The sequence below is a fragment of the Pseudorca crassidens genome, chromosome X (assembly GCF_039906515.1).
Source record: "Pseudorca crassidens isolate mPseCra1 chromosome X, mPseCra1.hap1, whole genome shotgun sequence".
In the NCBI taxonomy this organism is placed as follows: domain Eukaryota; kingdom Metazoa; phylum Chordata; class Mammalia; order Artiodactyla; family Delphinidae; genus Pseudorca; species Pseudorca crassidens.
The window spans coordinates 2,381,466-2,400,963 of NC_090317.1; the positions used below are offsets into that span (position 1 = coordinate 2,381,466).

The following is a 19,498-nucleotide window of genomic DNA, read 5'->3' on the forward strand; positions in this document are numbered from 1 at the left end:
GGCGGGGCCGGCGCAGGCTGCTGGCTGCGGGGGCCTCCGGTCCCAACGCCCGGCCCGCTTGCGGCCGCGTGGGAGCAACGGAGCTCGACGGCGCGGCCGCCCGGCGGCCATGGCCACGCACGGGAAGCTGCGCCGGGAGCGAGGGCCGCAGGCGGACCATGAGGCGCAAGTCAAAGGTGAGAGGGCGCGGGGCGCTCCCGGCCCAGTTCCCTACGGAGACCCCGAAGGTCGTGGGGGAGCTCGAAAAGACCTGGCCGCTGGCCCAGGGCCCGCTGCTCTCCCCCAGTGACCTCCGGAGGGGGCTGAGGGAGGGAACCCGCGCCCCCTGCCCGCCTCTCCACGTCCCTTTGGCCGCAACCGCCGCTGTTCCTCCTTCCTTCCACTCTCCCTCGCTCCCTCCCTCCCTTTGGTAGCTGTGTCCTCCTGGGTTCTCCCTGCACCTCACCTAAGGACTCCGAGGAGGGAAGGGGGCACCGAGTGCTCCCCCCAAAGTGGCATTCTAGCCACAGTGAAATGGAGCACCTTGACTTTGCTGACGGGGGTTGGGTAGGGGGTCCGAGAGCTTCGGTGGATGGATTTAGCGATGGCTTTACCCTAAAACCACTCCAGTCCCTGCAGCCCAGTCCCTGTTCCCTCCCTTGGGCGCTGAGGTGGCTCAGAGTTGAAGGCCACTGTCTCTGGGTCAAACCGGCACAGTGTATCTTGGCCTGAGGGATCTTGCGCCCTCTGCAAGAGCAGACCTCTTTGGGTTCTGATAAACACTCTGTGCAAATCGTATGCAAATCAGCTTTGCAAACTCTTAGTCGACTGCTTTTCTGGGTCTTATTCAGGGCGTGGTAACTCGTGCAAAGGGAAGCAGGCAGCGTCCAAGTGCCAGCAGTTTGAGGCTGTAACATTTTCTGGTGTCTTCAGATGTGCGACCCTGTATATCAGTCTCAATAGCTCAATTTTACCGATGAAGGAAACCGAAGCTCAGAGAGGAGCAGTGACTTGCTTATGGCCACTCCTGTAGGTCCCAGGAGGTGTAATGAAATGAGCCTCGAATGTCCTTCCAGTCCATAGATGGAGATTCCAACGTCATTATCCAATACAAGCAATTTACACCAAAGTATGCTCGAGTCCTCCCCGTCTGGGAAGGGTGGCCTGCTGCCCAGAGCCAGCTTGAGGTGACCGTGCAGGGCCAGTCAGCTCTCCAAGCCTCCCCTGCAACATTCCTCAGATGGAGAGAATGGTCCGCAGCCGCATCCCCCAAATGTCATGCGGCTGAAGGACTTTGGAAACTCTTCAGTCAGCAAATGTGGGTCGTTCCTTCACACTGAAAAAAAATTGGGGTTTCGAGCAAGGCTGTCTTTTAAGTTGTTCCTTGCCTGCTCTGGGTCCCTAATGATTTTAGCTTCTGTTCCCCGTCCCCCCGCCCCGTGCCCCCACCCCCCCCACCCAAAGAAACTTCCTACTATGCTAGAAAAACGGGATCACTGTCTTGACACCCGAAATTCTGAAAGGTCAGCATAGTCGTGGTTTGGGAGGCCATCTTTTCTGCTTTGCTTGTCAGCAGAAGTGAGACCGAATGCCTCACTCACAGGAAGTGTTGTTGAGGCCCAGTCCTGGCTCTGCAATTCAAGCATACGTGGATTCCATCCTTCCTTTTGCTAGATGTTTTGTACGCATCTGTTCTTTGCCAGGCCCTGAACATACAGCGCTGAGCACAGGAGAAGCAATCCCTGCTGTCATGCGGCTCACAGGTCTAGTGGGGAGACATACAGTGAGCAACCTATCACACAATTCATTTCAATTATGATGAAAACCACTATAAAGGGAGGGTGCGGATGTCAAGAAAGGGGACAGGAAGAGGGCCAGACCTAGTCTGTGGGGAGGTTGGGAAGGCTTCCCTGATGAGCGCATCCCAGCTGAGATCTGAGAGCTGGACGCCGACTCAGCTGCGAGCCTGGGGAGCCTGGGGAGCTCAGCAGGCACCGGCTCACCGTGCTCAGACCCTGCCGACTCAACGTCTGCCTGACGCCAGGCCCGAATCCCAGCCCAGGCTTGGCTGCACCGAACAGAAGAAATGAAACGGTTTGGTGTGCTGGCCCGTTGAGCACTGTTCGCTTGTAATAGGTCCCCAGCGAACTGTCGCTCCACGAGGAAGGGGCAGACGCCAGAGGACAGTGAGGCAAGCCGGGACATCTCAGATCTTTCTTGGAATGAAATGAAATTTACTTTTATCCCCAAACTGTTACCCTGATTCAATGAAGACTCTCCTGATTTCAAGTGGCCTGGCCTCGGACGGTGTAAGGAGACTGCACTGGTTTCACCTTCAGGAAGCAGTCCTCGCCCAGGCTTCCATTTACCCAGCTTGACCCCTTGGTGGAAAGAGAGCGCTCTCGTTCAGTCACTGCGGTGCAAGCGCGGGGCAGGGATGGTGGCCCCTGGGCCTGTCACTGATCTAGTCCTACGGTGGAGGACGGTGGAGGGGCCGAGGGATGGGTGATGCAAGAGCCACATCTGGGGCGCCTGGAGTCAGGGAGAGGGACCCAGGGGCTGAGAGTAGGAAGGGGACGTTCTCGAAAGGGAAATCAGAGGAGGAGACGCGGATGCCGAGCAGGCAGGACCCATGGAGGCTGCCACGTGCCCCACAGCCCGTGGGACGCCACTGGCGGGACAGAAATCCACATGGCACCAGTACCGAGCTGTTCACCGCAGAGTTCTTTCCGACAGCCACCCTGGGTCCTGCCACTGCCCACCTCCTCCCAGGCTGGCTGTCTGGTCCAAGCCCCTGACTGTCTTGCCTGGACTGGTGCGGTAGCTGCCACCTGGGCTGGGCACGTTTCCTCCGTCACCTGACCTCTGCCCTGGCTCCCCACGGCAGCCTGAGGGGCCCTGAGTGCGAAGCCGGACCCTCGTGGCTCCGCTGCTGTGGCTCCCCTCTCCCTCGGCGTCCAGCGGGGAGTCCTCCCCAACCACGGGCCTTGGCCATCTCCCCCCTCCCCTCGCCTGCGCAGCTCTCTCCAGCCACGCTGGCTCCACGGCCCCTCTGTTGCTTCCTTCAGCTCTCTGTTCCAGTGTTGCTTGTTCCTGACCACCTCCCGCTCTGTGCTGTCTTCTCAGTGCCACTTGTTCCGACACGTTCTAGCGCGTGCCTGTCCCCCTGCTGTGTCCCCAGGAGGGTGGGCACCGTGTCTCCATGTCTAGACTGACTGGGTGCATAACCAACATTATGCTGAATGAAGGAGTCATTTAACGTCCCTTTTTTGGACAGCAATTAGTAAGTGGTGACCCGCTTGCCAGAAGCCGAGACAGTGCGTTATGTCCCCGGGATGCCCAGGGCTCGCCAGTGGGTTGCTTAAGATCCTCATTCAGGCGGTTCTTTGCTTTAGGAAAGTTGCCAAATCAAGTCAGCGATAAGGTGTCAGAAGCCAGCAGTGTGGGGAGCGGGGTGTGGCCCTCTCTGCCCGGAGGTGGGTAGTGAGGAGTCGGTACTGGGAACAGCAAACAGGCCAGTTGCCTCAGTCCTGTCACTGGTCAGCCTCCACCAGCTGGTCTGGCCCTCCCACTGGCGCTGCCCTTTCTCCCTGGGGCTGAGGGCAGGGTTTCCAGCCAGCGAGGCCGCAAGTTCACTGCAGGTTTGGCAGAGCGCCGTGGCCACCCCGCGCCTGCGCAGCCCCGTGTGTCTCTGTGTTTGCGGGGGCGGCCACCCTGCCTGGGGTCCTGGGCACCCAAAGGTCAGGAAGTGGCAGGGAAACCGGGGAGTCATGGGAAGCCCAAGTGCCAGGTGCCCTCCCACCATCCCAACCTGCTCCGAGCCTCCGGGACCCTCCACACTCCCTCTCGCCCCTGGCCCTTCGCAGGGCTCTGCCCTCTGCCTGGAAGGGCCTTTCCGTTCTTCCTTCCCGGCTGGTTCCCTTCAGCCTCACCTCAGAGGTCCCCTTCCTCAGGCCCGCCCCGAGCCGGCTGGACGGCAGACCTCCCGCAGCGCCGGGCCGGCCTCCCGCCCCCTCGGCTCTGCGCTCACTCCACTCGGCGGTGGGTCCACTGCCCCAGCCTGAGCTGCGTCGTACCCCCCCCCTGCCCCGCCCCTACAGAGATGCGCTGGCAGCTGGGCGAGCAGCTGCGCTGCCTGGAGCTGCAGGGCGAGCTGCGGCGGGAGCTGCTGCAGGAGCTGGCCGAGTTCATGCGGCGCCGCGCCGAGGTGGAGCTGGAGTACTCGCGGGGCCTGGACAAGCTGGTTGAGCGCTTCTCTGGCCGCGCAGGCCGCCTGGGGGGTGGCAGCCGGGAGCACCAGAGCTTCCGGTGGGTCCTGGGGACTGGCCGGTGGGACGACTGCAGCAGGGCCTGAGGCCCCGCTCCCCGTCGGTCTGAGTGCCCGTCTCCCCCAGGAAGGAGCCGTCCCTCCTGTCGCCCTTACACTGCTGGGCCGTGTTGCTGCAGCAGACGCGGCAGCAGAGCCGCGAGAGCGCGGCCCTCAGCGACATGCTGGGTGGGCCCCTGGCCCAGCGCCTGAGTCACATCGCGGAGGATGTTGGGCGCATAGTCAAGAAGGCAAGGCCCCTGCCCTGGGCACGGGATGCTGGATGGCCTCAAGATCTAGCGAGGGCAGCCCGTGGGTGCCCGATGCAGAGGTGTCACGGCTGGGAGGGCCCAGGAGGCCGGGGGGCGTCGGGCAGAGGGGAGCCAAGCTGAGGGCTGGCCGCCGCTGCAGGATGGAGGTGGGTGTTGCACTGGGGCAGGACTGTGCTCAACTCCCCTCCCCCGCAGAGTAAGGATCTGGAGCAACAGCTGCAGGAGGAGCTCCTGGAGGTGGTGTCAGAGCTTCAGACGGTGAGAGCGCCGCAGGGCCTGTCCGAATCAGAGGGAGGCCATCACCTCACATCTCCCCGAGCCAGGCTCAAGGAGAGACCTGGGTTTCGAGGACCGCAAGCTCGGCCCTCTCTCCCTGCTCTGGGCACTGGGTGGTTGGGCAGAGCGCTCAGGTCCGAGTCCCGGATGGGCTGGGATGGGGAGGGTGAGGGCTGGCTGCGGCCGTGGCCTTGAGCAGGGCTGCCTGGCCTTGGGCCTCCTTGCAGGCCAAGAAGACATACCAGGTGTACCACATGGAGAGCGTGAATGCCGAGGCCAAGCTCCGGGAAGCCGAGCGGCAGGAGGAGAAGCGGGCGTGCCGAAGTGCCGGCACCGAGGCAGGGCCCCTCCGCAAGGGCTCCCTCAAGAAGGGAGGGCGGCTGGTGGAGAAGGTGGGCCTGGGGGGCAGCCGTCTGTGTCCGGAGGCTCTGGCTCCTGGGCTTTGTCCTTCCGAGTCCCGGCCCTGCAGGGAGGTGGTGTGCAGCAGGAAGGCGGGGCTGGCTCTGGAGGGCTCCCCAAGCTGGGGTGGTAGACAGAGCGGGCAGGAGAAGAGCCACTAGGCCCGGGACAGCCCGCACGCTCCTAGCTGGTCTCCCCCACCAAGCCCCGCTGGGCAAAGAGAAATCTGCTGCCGGAAGCCTGGGGGCCCTTCCACCCACCCGTCCTTGCCTCACGCAGTGCTGTGAGATTGCAGACAAGCGAGCGGACGTGTCGAATGGGTGACTGAGTGACAGGAGGGGAGGAGGAATGTTTGAGGCGGTCCCTGAAGAGAGGATGGGGACGCTGAGGCTGCCAGGGTTGCGGAGGGAGGACATCATGACTTCGGGGCCAAGTTGTTTGAGGGACCTGGTGGGACAGCGGGTGTAGCTGTCCGCGTGGGGAAGGGAGGGGAGAGAGCATGTGTCGCGGGTGAGGGCTACATGGGAGGCGGAGCTGGGGCCGCGTGGGTGATCCTGGGGCTTGTGTGGTCCTGAGCAGCGCCATGCCAAGTTCTTGGAGCACAAACTCAAGTGCACAAAGGCACGCAACGAGTACCTGCTCAGCCTGGCCAGCGTCAACGCCGCTGTCAACAACTACTACGTGCGTGACGTCCTGGACCTCATGGACGTGAGTGCTGGCGGGCAGGCGGGGCCGGGCGCCTGTGTGCCGAGCCTGCCCGAGCCGTGTCCTCGCTTGTCCCCCAGTGCTGTGACACGGGATTCCACCTGGCCCTGGGGCAGGTGCTCCGGAGCTACACGGCCGCCGAGAGCCGCACCCAGGCCTCCCAGCTACAGGGCCTGGGCAGCCTGGAGGAGGTGGTGGAAGCCCTAGACCCTCCAGGGGACAAGGCCAAGGTGCTGGAGGTGCACGCAGCCGCCTTCTGTCCCCCGCTGCGTTTCGACTACCAGCCCCACGAGGGAGATGAGGTGAGGGTCTCTGCCCGCCCCTTCAGGCAAATGCTTTGTGTTTTCTCGTCTTCATTGTGATGGTAGCTTGTTTCTCAGACCCTCCTTCAGTGGCCTCAAGACAAATGAGGCTCTGCGGTTTCCGGACTTGCGTTTGGAGCCAGCAGACCTCCGCGGCTCACTTCTGCGGCTCAGGCGAAGGACGCGCACACACACCCACGCCCCCCGCAAGGGCAAACAGCCAGGATGCCACTGGTTTTGAGGCCAGCTGGCGGGTGGTATATAGCTGTCCGTATACTCTTTTCTCGACGGTTCTATGTACCTTAGACGTTTCATAATGCAAACTTGCGGGGAGAGAAACCATGCAAACAGTAACTTATAACTAGGCATCTTTTTTTTTTTTTTCCTTTTGGGCCGCACCACACGGCTTGTGGGATCTGAGTTCCCCGACCAGGGATCAAACCTGTGCCCCCTGCAGTGGAAGCTCAGAGCCCTAACCACTGGACCGCCAGGGAAGTCCCCACTAGGCATTTTTAAATGCACCTCCGAGCTATTCTTTTGTTTACCAGTTTATCCTCGTGAACATTGTGCAGGGGCTGGGGTTACGCTGAGCTTTTACTTATTTAATATGTATTTTGACCAAAGTCGTATCGGAAGTCAAACGTTACTCAAGGCGTCCAATGGCACACAGCCCTTCTCTGACTCACCCGTTCCGTCCCTGATTCCCACTCCCCAGACGCAACCCCTTCCCCATCTTCTAGCTGCTGCTTCTGCTGCAAGCAACGCGGCAGGTGCTGCTAGCGCTTCTGCGCTTCCAGAGGCCCTACCGGCCTCCTTCGTGGCTGATTAGGGCTCCTCCCCACATCACCACCTCCCAGTGCTGTCGTCTCCGTCTTCCCCTCACACCAGATGATCTCTTCTCTTCAGAGCTCTGCCCTGGAGCCGTCCAGTCCCGGCTTGCAGGCCTGTGAAGTCCAGGACCTCCCTGCCCCATCGTCCTGAGCATTCCTGCCATTCTCTCCTGCGTTGGACCGTCTGTGTCCCAGATCCTGTGTCTTCCTCTTTCTTGGTTTATTACCCTTGTTTGTGTGGACATCTTTCCCCATACTTTCCTGACTTCGAAAGTCTGAAAAAATGTCTGTATTCTTTTTTTGTTTTGGGTTTTTTTTTTTTGCGGTACGCGGGCTTCTCACTGCTGTGGCCTCTCCCGTTGCGGAGCACAGGCTCCGGACGCGCAGGCTCAGCGGCCATGGCTCACGGGCCCAGCCGCTCCGCGGCATGTGGGATCTTCCCGGACCGGGGCACGAACCCGTGTCCCCTGCATCGGCAGGCGGACTCTCAGCCACTGCGCCACCAGGGAAGCCCCAAATGTCTGTATTCTATCCTTGAAATTGATTGGTAGTGTAGCTGGGTATAGAATTCAAGGTTGTAGGTGAGAAGTGCAATGCCATTCTGATTTCTGGACTGTTGCACGTGACCTGCAGTTTGTCTCCCTGAAGCCTTTAGGATGGACTCTTTCCCTCGTGTAAGGTTTTATGATGATGTGCCTTGGGGATCCTTTTCCTTCATGGTGCTGGGCACCCAGTGGGCCTCGTCACTATGCAAACCTGTGTCTCAAGGTTTTGAGCTCATATTATTCCTTTGGTAATTTCCTTCCCTTAATTTTCTTTTCTCTTCCTTTCACGAATTCTTGTAATTTGATGTTGAACACCATGGATTGACAGTCTAAGTTCCTTATCTTTTTTTTTTTAATATAAATTTATTTATTTATTTTTGGCTGCGTTGGGTCTTCGTTGCTGCGCGCAGACTTTCTCTAGGTGCGGCGAGCGGGGGCTACTCTTTGTTGAGGTGCGCGGGCTTCTCATTGTGGTGGCTTTTCTTGCTGAGGAGCACGGGCCGTAGGCGCGTGGGCTTCAGTAGTTGCAGCACGCGGGCTCAGTAGTTGTGGCTCGCGGGCTCTAGAGCGCAGGCTCAGTAGTTGTGGTGCACGGGCTTAGATGCTCCGCGGCATGTGGGATCTTCCTGGACTAGGGCTCGAACCCGTTTCCCCTGCATTGGCAGGCAGATTCTCAACTACTGCACCACCAGGGAAGCCCTGATTTCCTTATCTTTTGTCTTTCCTATTTCTCATCACTATACCTTTTCATTCTGCTTTCTTAGATATTTTTTCGACTATTTCTTCCTGCCCCTTGTTGAAATTTTTTTTAATTTACTTTCATATTTTTTTGTTTTTAAGAGTTTGGGTTTGTTTTCCAAATTCCTATTTAAAATAGCCCTTTCTTCTTGTTTCATGGATACAATATCTTCTCAAATCTTTCTGAAATGTTCATTCCTTTTCTTGACATTTTCCCCCGGTTCCCTGCCTTTTCACTGTTTTCTTGCTTTGATCAATGTCTTCCACTTTAGCGCTCTCCCTCAAATGGCTGCCGGTTCTTGGCCGTCAGTTCATATTTCAGAGGAGGCACTGAAGAGAGGTGCCTTACGTATCTGATGTGTGTGAGCAGAGCTTGTCAGCAGTGGGTTTCCCCCCAGGGTGGCTGGGCAGGGACTCCGATCATTGCTGTGAGGGACACCCACATCACGGGGAGCTGGGGGTGTCTCGGTAAGAGGGTGCTAGAAAGGACTCCGAGGACTTGGGCAAGGGTTAGGGGACTTGGGGGAGGGGCCTGGCGCTGGCTTGGATGCTGTCAGGAAACAGGGGTAACTCTGACAGGGTGTCTTAATAAATCTTATTGAGAAGACGGGGCAGGGGTGGCTAAAGGGAGGCTAGAGCTGTCATCAGTGAGGAAGGAACCGTCCCTCACACTAGCTGGGGCGCGCGGAGGTTTGCTCATGTTTGTGCCTTGGACAAGGTTTTTGCTTTGGTCTGTGCTCAGACACGCTGATGACTTTTTTTTTATCTTCAGCCGTCATGGCCACAGTGGCTTTGTCTGACGTTGATGCTCTGTGACATTCCTTATGTCCAACAGGCCCACACTGAGGCACAGCTCTGAGCTCCTGGCCAGCCCCAGATGGCGGCGGCTGCTGTGTTCTCTCTCATCAGTAGGGACTTTCGTCCCCTTCCTCAGCAGTGACTAGTGTCCCTGAGTCCAGAACCCCTCTGATTTATCCTTTCCAGAGAGTCAATTTCTGGTTTTCTGCCCATTATGTGGGCTTGAGGGGGTGGGTCTTCTAATGTCAGTGTTTTCTAGGGCCTGGATAGAAATTTTATAATCGTGGTAAAATACACATAAGACTCACCGTTTTGTCCGTTTTAAGTGCACAGTTCAGTGGCATGAAACACCTTCACATTGTTGTGCAGCCATCACCACCGTCCGTTCCCCAGAACTTTTTCATCTTCCCCAATGGAAAATCTGTCCCCATTAGACACTAACTCCCCCCCCCCCTCCCAGCCCATGGCCCCCAGCATCTACTCTCTGTCTCTAGGAATCTGGCTACTCCAGGCGCCTCATACAAGTAGAATCATGTCCTATTTGTCCTTTTGTGACAAAAGGCTTGTTTCACTGAGGATAACGTCCTCAGGGTTCACCCATGTTGAAGCATGTGTGAGAATTTCCTCCCTTTTTGTGGCTGAATAACGTTCCATTGTATGGAGAGACCGCACTTTGCTTGTCTTTTCATCAGCTGCTGGACGCTTGGGTTGCTTCTTCCTTTGGGCTGTGAGGAGTAGCGCTGCGGGGAACGTCCGTGCGCAAGTCTCTATGCGTGCGGGTGTGCGCCTTCCCCTTGGGAAGGTGTCCTTGCCACGCTTCAGATCTGGCTGTACGCAGCGTCAAGGCTGGTGATCCTGTGCATCGGCGGCCAAGGCAGCGAAAATGGGCCCCAGGGACCTCGGTGCCTGCTGCCCAGCCCCACCCTGCGTCTCGGGCGTGGCCCTCAGCCGCCTGGATGCCGCCCTCTGCAGGTGGCTGAGATCCGGGTTGAGATGGAGCTGCGGGACGAGATTCTGCCCAGAGCCTACAATATCCGGAGCCGCCTGGACCGACAAACCATCGAGACAGAGGAGGTATGGGTGACCCGGCCTGCCCTCCCCCTGCCTTCTGACTTGGACTCCCTGTCCCTCACCTGTCCCCACTTCTTCCCCAGGTAAACAAGACGCTGAAGGCCACCCTGCAGGCCCTGCTGGAGGTGGTGGCGTCGGAAGATGGGGACATGCTCGAGTCCTTCCAGGCCAGCCCCTCCACCGAGTCCCTCAAGTCCACCAACTCGGACCCAGGGGTTCGGCAGGCCAGCCGGAGGCGGGGGCAGCAGCAGGAGACCGAGACCTTCTACGTCACGGTGGGGAGGCGGGGCCGGGAGGGCGGGGGGGCCGGGGAGGCCCAGAGCTAGGACTAAAGCCTTGGACTCTTCCTGGGGCTTCCTAGAAACTCCAGGAGTACCTGAGTGGACGGAGCATCCTCGCCAAGCTGCAGGCCAAGCATGAGAAGCTGCAGGAGGCCATTCAGCGAGGTGGGCCCCGCTCCTGGCCCCCTGAGCCCCTGCCTCGCCACCCCCAGGGCCGGGAGCGGCCGCAGCTTGGCTCTCCTCCTGGGTCCTCCACCCGGCCCACGTGCTCTCCACCCAGGGAGGGTGCTTGGCACGCAGGGAATAAGCCAGCGAGGATCCCGGCCCCTATCCCGCCTTTTGTCCTGTGACCGCCCTGGGCCTTCAGGTGCCCTCTCCCTCTGCGGGGTGTTGAGGAACCTCCCAGCCCGAGAGACACACCAACGTTTTCTCCTCCCCAGGTGACAAGGAAGAGCGGGAGGTGTCTCGGTGAGTCCTTCGTGAAGGACCAGCTTGTCCCGAGGAGCTGTGGGGTCCCCACCTCCCCTCTCTTTGGGACCCGGCTCTGTTGCTCGTCCTTCGGTGGCCTGTTTCCCACTTTGCCCAGTGGGTTCTGGAATAGCTCGCGAGCTCCAGCATGCTGTTTGGCTGGGCCAGGGTGTCGGGGCAGCCTAGTCTCCACACCCACTCCCCTCAGAGCCAGCTCCTGTTCACGACAGGACCCAGTACACACAGAGAAAACTCCAGAAGAGCCGCCTTCCCCGCCCCAGCTCCCAGTATAACCAGAAGCTCTTTGGGGGAGACATGGAGAAGTTTATCCAGGTACTTGCTTTGTGTCACCCGCCAACCAAGTGCGGGCCCCTCCCCGCTTCTGCTCTCCCTCCAGCCCCGGGGGCTGCCTGTGAACCCAGTAACCTCCGCCCTGGCCACCGGTCTCCTCCTGGGTGGGCCTTTGTCGGGCCTGCACTGGTCAGAGGGCACGTCCCTAACTAGTAACGGAAAGCCTCGGGTGGCAGCGATTTTAGGGCTGAGGAGTTGAGTTAACAGAAGCAAGAGTGTCCACGGGCCCCACTTCTGGGTTACGAGAGAGGAAGTAAGGGAAGCAAGAAGGATCAGAAAAGAAGAAATCACACTGTTATTTGCAGGATGTGATTCTGTATGTCACGGTTCAAAAGAATCAACAGATTATTTAAGTGAACAAATTTTGGGTTTCACGATGTTACTTGATTCGAGGTCGCCATACGGAGTTCGATGGCATTTCCACATGCCAGCAATAAACAGTTAGCAGGTGAAACGTAAGGCGTGGCCCGAGACGGCACCAGGGATGTCGGACACCTGGGCATGCATCTCGCAGGCCTTACTGCTGACCGCATAACGCATTAAGAGAAAATAAAAGCGAGTGAGTGGTGAGGCAGGACGTGCTGTGTCCACAGTGGAGGGAACACCCTCTCTGTCCCTGTCCCCAGAGCTCGGGCCAGTCTGTGCCCCTGGTGGTGGAGAGCTGCATCCGCTTCATTAACCTCAACGGTGAGTAAGACCTGGGCCCTCCTGCCGCTGGCCTGGCACCCGATCCTGCGCCCACCGGCTCTCCGTCCTCCCGCAGGCCTGCAGCACGAGGGCATCTTCCGGGTGTCGGGCGCCCAGCCCCGGGTCTCGGAGATCCGTGACGCTTTTGAGAGAGGTGGGGACCGGCGGGGCCGGGGGTGAGGATGGGGGTGGGTGGAAGAGCCAGTGCCATCCGCCTTCTCGCCCCCTGCGCCACCGTGTCGCCCTCAGGAGAGGACCCACTGGTGGAGGGCTGCACCGCCCATGACCTGGACTCGGTGGCAGGTGTGCTGAAGCTCTACTTCCGGAGCCTGCAGCCTCCGATATTCCCCCCGGAGCTGTTCAGGGAGCTGCTGGCTTCTGCGGGTGAGGCGGGGGTCTGAGGCGGGCCCTGGGGGGGGGGGCCCTCCCCGCTGGCCTCCACGGCTGGGCTCACGCCTTCTCTCCGGGGCACTGGCCTCGGCCGCAGAAGCGGAGGCCGCGGCGGAGTGGGTGGAGCATGTGAGCCGCCTCCTGGCCCGGCTGCCCGCACCGGTGCTCGTGGTCCTGCGCTACCTCTTCGCCTTCCTCAACCAGTGAGTACCTCTCGGCGCGGGGGGAGGGGGGGCGAGGGCGGCTCAGGGGTGGCTCTAGCCAGCTGCTAGTGGGGGTGAGGGGACACCGGGCCGAGAACTCCCTGCCTGTGACCCACCTGTGCCCCCAGCCTGGCCCAGTACAGCGATGAGAACATGATGGATGCCTACAACCTGGCCGTGTGCTTCGGGCCGACGCTGCTGCCCGTACCCGCCGGGCAGGACCCGGTGGCCTTGCAGGGCCGGGTGAACCAGCTGGTGCAGACGGTCATTGTGCAGCCCTCGCGGGTCTTCCCGCCCCTGGCCCAGCTGCCTGGCCCTGTCTATGAGAAGTGCATGGCGCCGCCTTCTGCCAGCTGCCTGGGGTAGGCTCTTCGTGCTGCCGGGAGGGAGGTCCGGCAGACGGGCAATCCCTCGTGCGCTCATCCGCCTTGCTCTGCTCTGCACTGCAGGGATGCCCAGCTGGAGGGCCCGGCGGGGGAGAACGAGCCGGAGCCGGAGCCGGAGCCGGAGCCGGAGCCGGAGGCTGGGAGCCTGGCCCCGGAGGACGGTGAGGGGGGCGGGAAGGAGTGCCCCACCCTGTCCCCGCCCTGGATGCCCACTCCACCCCTCCCCCACACTGGGGTCCCCTCTTTTCCCTAGACCCGGAGGGGGTTGTGGAGGCCGTGGCCTGCTTTGCCTACACGGGCCGCACGGCCCAGGAGCTGACCTTCCAGCGGGGGGACGTGCTGCGGCTGCACGAGCGGGCCTCAGGCGACTGGTGGCGGGGCGAGCACGCCGGGGCCCGGGGACTCATCCCCCATAAGTACATCACGTTGCCGGCGGGGTGAGTGAGTGAAGTTGGAGCCCTTCCTGGGAGGCTCTCCTTTCACCCGGGCTTCTGGCCCTTCCCCCGCCCCGAGTCCCCGCTTCCGTAGGCCCGGGGTGGCCCAGAGTGCGCCTTTCTGACCACTTCTGGCCAGCGCTGAGCCCTCTGGCCCCCAGACCCCAAGCCCAGAATGAGCGTTCTAACAGGCGGTCTTGTCTCTCTGGCGCCAGGGCAGAGAAGCTTGCTGTGGGCCAGGGGCTGCCGGCCGCCGGGGAGCTGGTGAGCAGCCCAGAGGCCCTCCCGGCCATGGAGTTTGTCCAGAGGTGAGCAAGGGGAAGACTGCTTCCGGGGGCCCTGCCCGCCCACCCCAGGCTGGAGGAGGTGGAGAGGGACCGGCCTCACTGTTCCCTTTCCCTTGGCCACACCCTGGACTGGGAGAAGCCTCCCCAGGGCCCCCGCCAGGCCCACTGTCTATGCCCTGCAGGCCAGAGCCGTGCACCCAACCCGAGGCCCCTCTCGGCACACCCGGGGGCCCCTCTGGGCACAGACGGCGCTGCTTGGTCCCAGCATCCCCGGAGCGACATGTGGAGGTGGATAAGGTGAGAGCTGGGAATGGCCGTGTGGCAAGTGGGGGGCACCTCTCAGGGATGGGTCTCTGCTTCCCCTTATGAACCGGACTCTTCCCTCCCAAGGTTCAAGTCTGACCTTCCTGACCTCAGACCAGCCGGTGGAGCCCAGCCTAGGGAGGGGCAGGCCGGCAAGGGTGTGAGTGCAGTGGGGAGGGACGGGCCTGGAGGCAGGGTAGAAGGGAAGGGGACCTGGGGCTCTCACATTTGGGCTTCATGTTCGGTTCCTGAGTGGGACGCAGTGAGTGGGACAGGCTTCAAGGCTGGCATCTAGAGCCAGACTAGGTGAAAGGTGGTGATGTGGCAGGCGCTTGGCGAGCCAGGGAGGATGAAAGGGGCAGGTGGACAAGAGGCTGAGGGAGGTGGCTGACTGGGGAGCCAGGCGGGGTCGTAGTTCTTGCAGGGGGAGAGAGCGGGTGCCGGATGCGGCCGGGGCCAGGGGTGCAGCCTGGGGACACCCGGCTCCCCTCTGGGCCCAGCGCACCCCACTGTGGGCTCCCAGTGGGCACCGCCGGGCTGAGCCCCGGGAACCGTGTGAGCACTTATCACTACATCTGGGGTCTGCCCGGATAACCCAGGATCGTCTCCCCATCTCCAGATCCTAAACTTATATCTGCAAAGGCCCTATTTCCACACAGGGTCCCAGCCCAGTGCAGGGTGGGGGGTGGTTAGGATGTGCACGTCTCTCCAGGGGCATTTCAGCCCCTCCTCCCTGGGCTGCAGGGGACCACTGGCCCTGGAGGTCCAGGCACGCTGGTCGCCCCCAAAGCCAGGGGATGGTGGCTGTGATCTCAGCCAGGGAGAGAGTGGGAGGAGGAGGGGGACCCGGGGCCCAGCCAGAGGGGCTCCCATTTCAGGGCTGGACTGAGGATTGCTGTCCCCGGAGGAGACGGTGACCGCCACACCAAAAGTGGCAGGAGCAAAACCGGGCAAGGGAGGGGCGACAGCTGCGGGGCCCACGGAGGGGAGGGGCCTGGGGACAGGCGGTGGCCGAGGACTTTGTTTCAGGGGATGGAGGAGTTTGGGCAGCGGAGGGTAGGAGGGCCTCGCTCCTGGGTCAGCTGGCGCCACTGACCTGGGGGTGGGGGACTGGCTGGCCAGGTGGAGGCCGCTCGCACCGACGCCCTGCCTTCCTCTCCTCCCCGCCAGGCCGTGGCGCAGACCATGGACTCTGTGTTTAAGGAGCTCTTGGGGAAGACCGCCGTCCGTCAGGGCCTCGGGCCGGCGTCCACCATCTCCCCTGGCCCTGGGCCCCGCAGCCTGAAGACCGTGGCCTGCGGCCGCCCCGGCAAGAACAAAGGCTTCTCCCGTGGCCCTGGGGCCCCAGCCTCACTCTTGGCCTCCCAGCCCCAGGACCTGGACTCACCCCTCAAGCCGCACTGAGGTGCTACCGGTTCCTCTGCAGGCCCCGCCCCGCCCCAGGCGGCCACGGGGGAGACCGGCCGGGCTCCCCAGGCCCTTTGCTTCTCCCTGGTCCTGTGCAGCATGCTTGCTCGTGACGGTCTGCAGAGAGGAGGACGAGGCCACCCCAGCTCACCCCTGCCTCCCCCGCCCTGGCTCAGGCCCCTCTGGGAGGCAGCCGAGGAGGGAGGCTGGGGGCAGCTGGCCGTGAGGGCTTGTCGCTGGTTGTCGGGTGCCCGGTGCCCTTGCTCAGCCGAGGGTGCCAGCCTGGTGTTGGCGGCCATTCATAAAGGCCTGTGCATTGACTCCCCGACGCGAGCCAGTTCTCTGTCTCGGTGGGGCTGGGAAGGTGGGTACAGGGCCAGCCTCCTGGCACCCCAAAGATGGCAGGTTGGGAACAGCTTCTGCGGGGGGTTCCTTGGCACAGGGCTGCCTTTGAAGGCCTGCGTGGCGGGTTCTAGAGCCGCTCACGTGTCTGGGTGCGGGAGGGCTCTGAGAATCTTTCCGCGCTGCCCCCGCGCCCACCGTTACCCTGATCCAAGGAGACTCGCCAGGTGGGAAATGAGCTGGAACTTTTATGACGGGGAGAGTCAGAAGGGAGGGCAGAGGGGGACTAGAGAGGCGGGGAAAGGAAGGCCCCCGGCCCCACCCCTTTCTTCCTCCTGGGCCCCCACCCCCCACCCCACCCCCCGCTCCCGGGACCTCCGTCAGCCGGCAGGGCAGGCACTGGTTGGGGTGGAAGCCATGCGCCGGCCCCGGACCCTGCAGCCCACCGCCGCAGCCCCTCCCTACACGCGGCGCCAAGGAGCTGACTGCCGGGCCCCCGCGCGATCGCGGAGCCTGTCCCCGGGCAGGCGGCTGAGCTTCGTGGAGCCTCTGGAAGGAAGGCGCCCCTCGTTTCTCAGGAGGAGGTGTCCCTGGCCAGGAAGGAGCTGGCCGTGGCACAGGACTCCTCGTGGGGCCCCAGGCCGGGCGGGGCGCGCGTCCAGGCGCAGCAGAGCAGGCTTCGCAGCTCGGAGGAGACGCTGCGGCTGAAGGAAGCGTAGATCCAGGGGTTGGTACAGCTGTTGAGGCTGGCCAGCAACATGAGCAGCACGAAGGGGGGCCCTGTGTGGTGCAGGGGTCTGGGCTGGGGATGAGGGTGCCCAGGGAAGGCCGCGACCCACGTGCCACCCAGCGGCTAGCAGTGCACATCAGCCCGCGTCCGCTCGGGAGCCCACGGCTGGGGAGGGGAGGGGCCAAGGTGTGTGTGCAGCCAAGCCTGAGCGGCCCCCACGGCTCGAGCCACGGCCACACACCTTCCCGAGGTGCCTCCGGGTCCCACGCTGCCCACAGCTGCACGAGGAAGAAGGGCGCCCAGCACAGCACGTACACTATCACAATCACCAGCGTCATCCTCACGGTCTTGGCCATGGCCGCCGACACCCGGGCTCCCTCGCTGGGACTGCCCGTCCGGCGCCCTCCGCGGCGCCCCCCGGCCCTCTCTGCAGGCCCCGGCGCCAGGCTGGCGTGAATTTCCCGAAAGATGAGCACCTGGCAGGCGGCAATGCCCAGGGCAGGTGCCACGAACACCATCAGGGCGATCCAGGTGACGTAGGCGCGGAGGCCCCAGGGCTCAGCAAAGCGGGCCCAGCAGTCGAGGACACCGCTGCCATCTCCCACGTCACGCTGGGCGAAGATGAAGAGCTGGGGCAGGCTGAGGAGAAGCGAGAAGGCCCAGGCCACCAGCACCGGCCGGTTCCAGCGAGCTCCGCCTCCATGGCGGTGTGCCAGCATGGGGCGGCAGATGGCGCGGTGGCGGTCCAGCGTCATGGCCAGGATCATGTAGGAGGAGGCATACATGCCCACCATCTGCAGGTACTTGACAGCCCGGCACAGGGCATCGGGCCCACGGAAGCGGTCGGTGGCGTCCCAGGCCAGCTGGGGCAGCACTTGGAACAGAGCCACGGCCAGGTCGGCCAGGCACAAGTGGCCGATGAAGACGTGCATGGGCGCCCAGCGGCCCCGCCGGCCCCGCCGCACTAGGGCACCCAGCACCAAGCCGTTGCTCAGGGCCACAGCCACGAAGACTGTGGAGAGCAGGGCCAGCTCCGCCTGGGCTAGCAGCGGGTCCCGGGCGTCCAGCGGCTCCTCCTCGCTGCCGTTGCCGGGCGGCGTAGGTTGGGAGAGGGGCCGGGGCACAGCTGGGCAGCGGTGGGGGGAGAGGCCCGAGTTAGGGAGTGTGCTCTGCAGGGGAACCGAGCCCAGGGAGCTTCCCGCTGGTCAGGCAGAGCTGGTGGCCTTCTGCTTCCCTCCAGCCTCCCACTTCCTGGATCCGCATGTGGTGGGGAGGGAAGGGCAGCCCCAGCCCAAGCGAATACATAGGGCCATGCGCTCCCCTCCCCGCACCAGCAGCCCGGAGAAGTGGGTGAAGGAGGTCTCTGGAAGGGTCTTCTTGGCTTCATCCAACCCCGCCCGGCCCACCTGGCTCATCCCAGTGGAGGAAAGGGTGGGGGTATGGGTAGGGACAGTGGCTGGGACCTTACCCGACGTGGTGGACGCCATGACCATGGTGGGGCGGGCAGGAGTCCTGAGCGCCTGGAGGAGACGGGGTGGCGAGCTCAGCCTCCCACCAGAGGGGCCAGCCTGGCTGCCCAGAGTCTCCGGATAGGGGTCCTTAGAGAGCTGCCGGGGTGGTGGGGTGGGGGTGTGTGCGTGCGCGTGCATGTGTGTGTGTGCGCGCGCGCATGCGTGAGTGTGTGTGTTCCAGTGATCGGGCACTGGGGGTACATCCTTAGCCTAACCAGGGTTGGTGAGGTCTGGCCCCTGAGAGACATCGACCTCGGAGCCCTGCTACACTCCTCCCAGGACTAGGCAGGGGAAGCTGGAGAGAGGGACAGTCAGACAGATGGACGAACCAAGCCTATGACCTACCTAGGCGGCCCACAAGAAGCGAGGCAGACAGATAGACCCCCCCCCCCAGCCCTGACAGAGGCCAAGAGAGGTGGCCATCGGAGGGCTGGGGACACGGTGGGAGGGCTGGTATGCCCCCGTGTAGCCCCTTACCTGGCCGGGCTCCCGGGCTCCTGGGCAGCTGGGCGGCAGCGGGCGCAAAGGTGGCCCAGGAGCTCAGATCGGCGCTCCATCGCCTGCCCCGCCCCAACCAGGCCTCTGGGAGTGACCTGCTCAGGAGGGGACTTCCTCCCCCTCCCCCATGAGCCTCCCGCCTCTGGCACGGGGAAGTAGGCTCCTGGCCGCCTCTGCTTCCCTTCCTGGCGACAGCCATCCCAGGACTCCGTTCTCCCCGCCAAGGGGGAGCCGAGCCCTCCAGAGCTTGGCTTAGCTGCAGCCGGCTATCTGCCACCACCCGCGCCTGCCCCCACTTCCGCAGGGCCCCCTTTATTAACTCGTGGGGCTGCGGAGCTCTGGGCGATGACTTAGTTCAGCGTGTCTATAAGTGGGGAAACTGCGACCGGAGATGGGTGGGCCCGGCTCAGCGTCACACAGCTTTCTCGTGGTGAAGCTTGACCCCCCCCCCCTTTCCCAAGCCAGGCTCCTTCTGCCCCTCTCCGGGCCTGGGCGAGGCTCTCCCGAGGTCCCCGCTAGGCAGAAGGAGGGCTTCTCCCCAGCCTGCGAAGGCCCCACCCGCTCCTCAATTAGGCCGCAGGAGATGAGGGACGGGAAGAGGGGGGGCGGGGTCAAGCTGGGGCTGAAGGTGTCCCCGAGAGATCCAGCTTCCTCCCCAGACTGTGGGAGCCCGGGACACCTCCACGCTTTTCCTCCTCCCACACCTGTCCTAGGAGAAGGGGGCTCAGAGCTTCTGCACTGACGCATATTCCAGCTCCTCTCTCCCCTCCCCCCACATACGCCGCGCGCGCGCGCGCGCGCGCGCGCGCGCTCTCCTGTGCCCTTCCTCCCTCCTCTCCTCTCCAGCCCATCCTTTTCCCCATCCCAGGCTCTCCCCACCCCCACCCCAGCTCCTGCCACCGGCCCTGGCCTCCCTCAGTCCAGGCCGGCCCAGCCCAGCCCAAGGCAGTGGCCTGCATGCGGCCCAGAGCCCGGCTCCAGGCTGAGATTGGCCCTTTC

General features: G+C 62.8%; 2 protein-coding genes across 5 annotated transcripts; one reads left to right on the plus strand and one right to left on the minus strand.

The window, feature by feature from the left end:
- Nucleotides 1–7: 7 nt before the first annotated feature.
- ARHGAP4 (Rho GTPase activating protein 4) lies at nt 8–15,739 on the plus strand. 3 transcript variants are annotated; one of them, XM_067722437.1, is made up of 22 exons: nt 8–176; nt 4,080–4,287; nt 4,374–4,536; nt 4,753–4,815; nt 5,061–5,225; nt 5,812–5,940; nt 6,018–6,239; nt 10,123–10,224; nt 10,305–10,496; nt 10,583–10,667; nt 10,943–10,970; nt 11,201–11,303; nt 11,948–12,008; nt 12,085–12,162; nt 12,258–12,392; nt 12,496–12,601; nt 12,730–12,963; nt 13,051–13,148; nt 13,241–13,424; nt 13,637–13,729; nt 13,891–14,005; nt 15,182–15,739. In XM_067722437.1, exons 1-22 carry the CDS (start codon nt 110–112, stop codon nt 15,413–15,415), a joined length of 2,865 nt encoding a protein of 954 aa, XP_067578538.1. In that variant the 5' UTR covers nt 8–109; the 3' UTR covers nt 15,416–15,739. The 3 variants fall into 3 exon arrangements, with proteins under 3 accessions (XP_067578538.1, XP_067578539.1, XP_067578540.1); XM_067722438.1 differs by lacking the exon at nt 12,730–12,963; XM_067722439.1 differs by lacking the exons at nt 13,241–13,424; nt 15,182–15,739.
- Nucleotides 15,740–16,129: 390 nt separating this feature from the next.
- AVPR2 (arginine vasopressin receptor 2) lies at nt 16,130–18,585 on the minus strand. 2 transcript variants are annotated; one of them, XM_067722440.1, is made up of 4 exons: nt 18,479–18,585; nt 17,959–18,010; nt 16,806–17,616; nt 16,130–16,540 (listed from the first exon to the last, which is right to left on the minus strand). In XM_067722440.1, the coding sequence occupies exons 2-4, from the start codon at nt 17,981–17,983 to the stop codon at nt 16,222–16,224; spliced, it is 1,155 nt and encodes a 384-aa protein (XP_067578541.1). In that variant the 5' UTR covers nt 17,984–18,010; nt 18,479–18,585; the 3' UTR covers nt 16,130–16,221. The 2 variants fall into 2 exon arrangements, with proteins under 2 accessions (XP_067578541.1, XP_067578543.1); XM_067722442.1 differs by having other exon boundaries at nt 16,185–16,540; nt 16,732–17,616.
- Between the last annotated feature and the right edge of the window lie 913 nt (nt 18,586–19,498).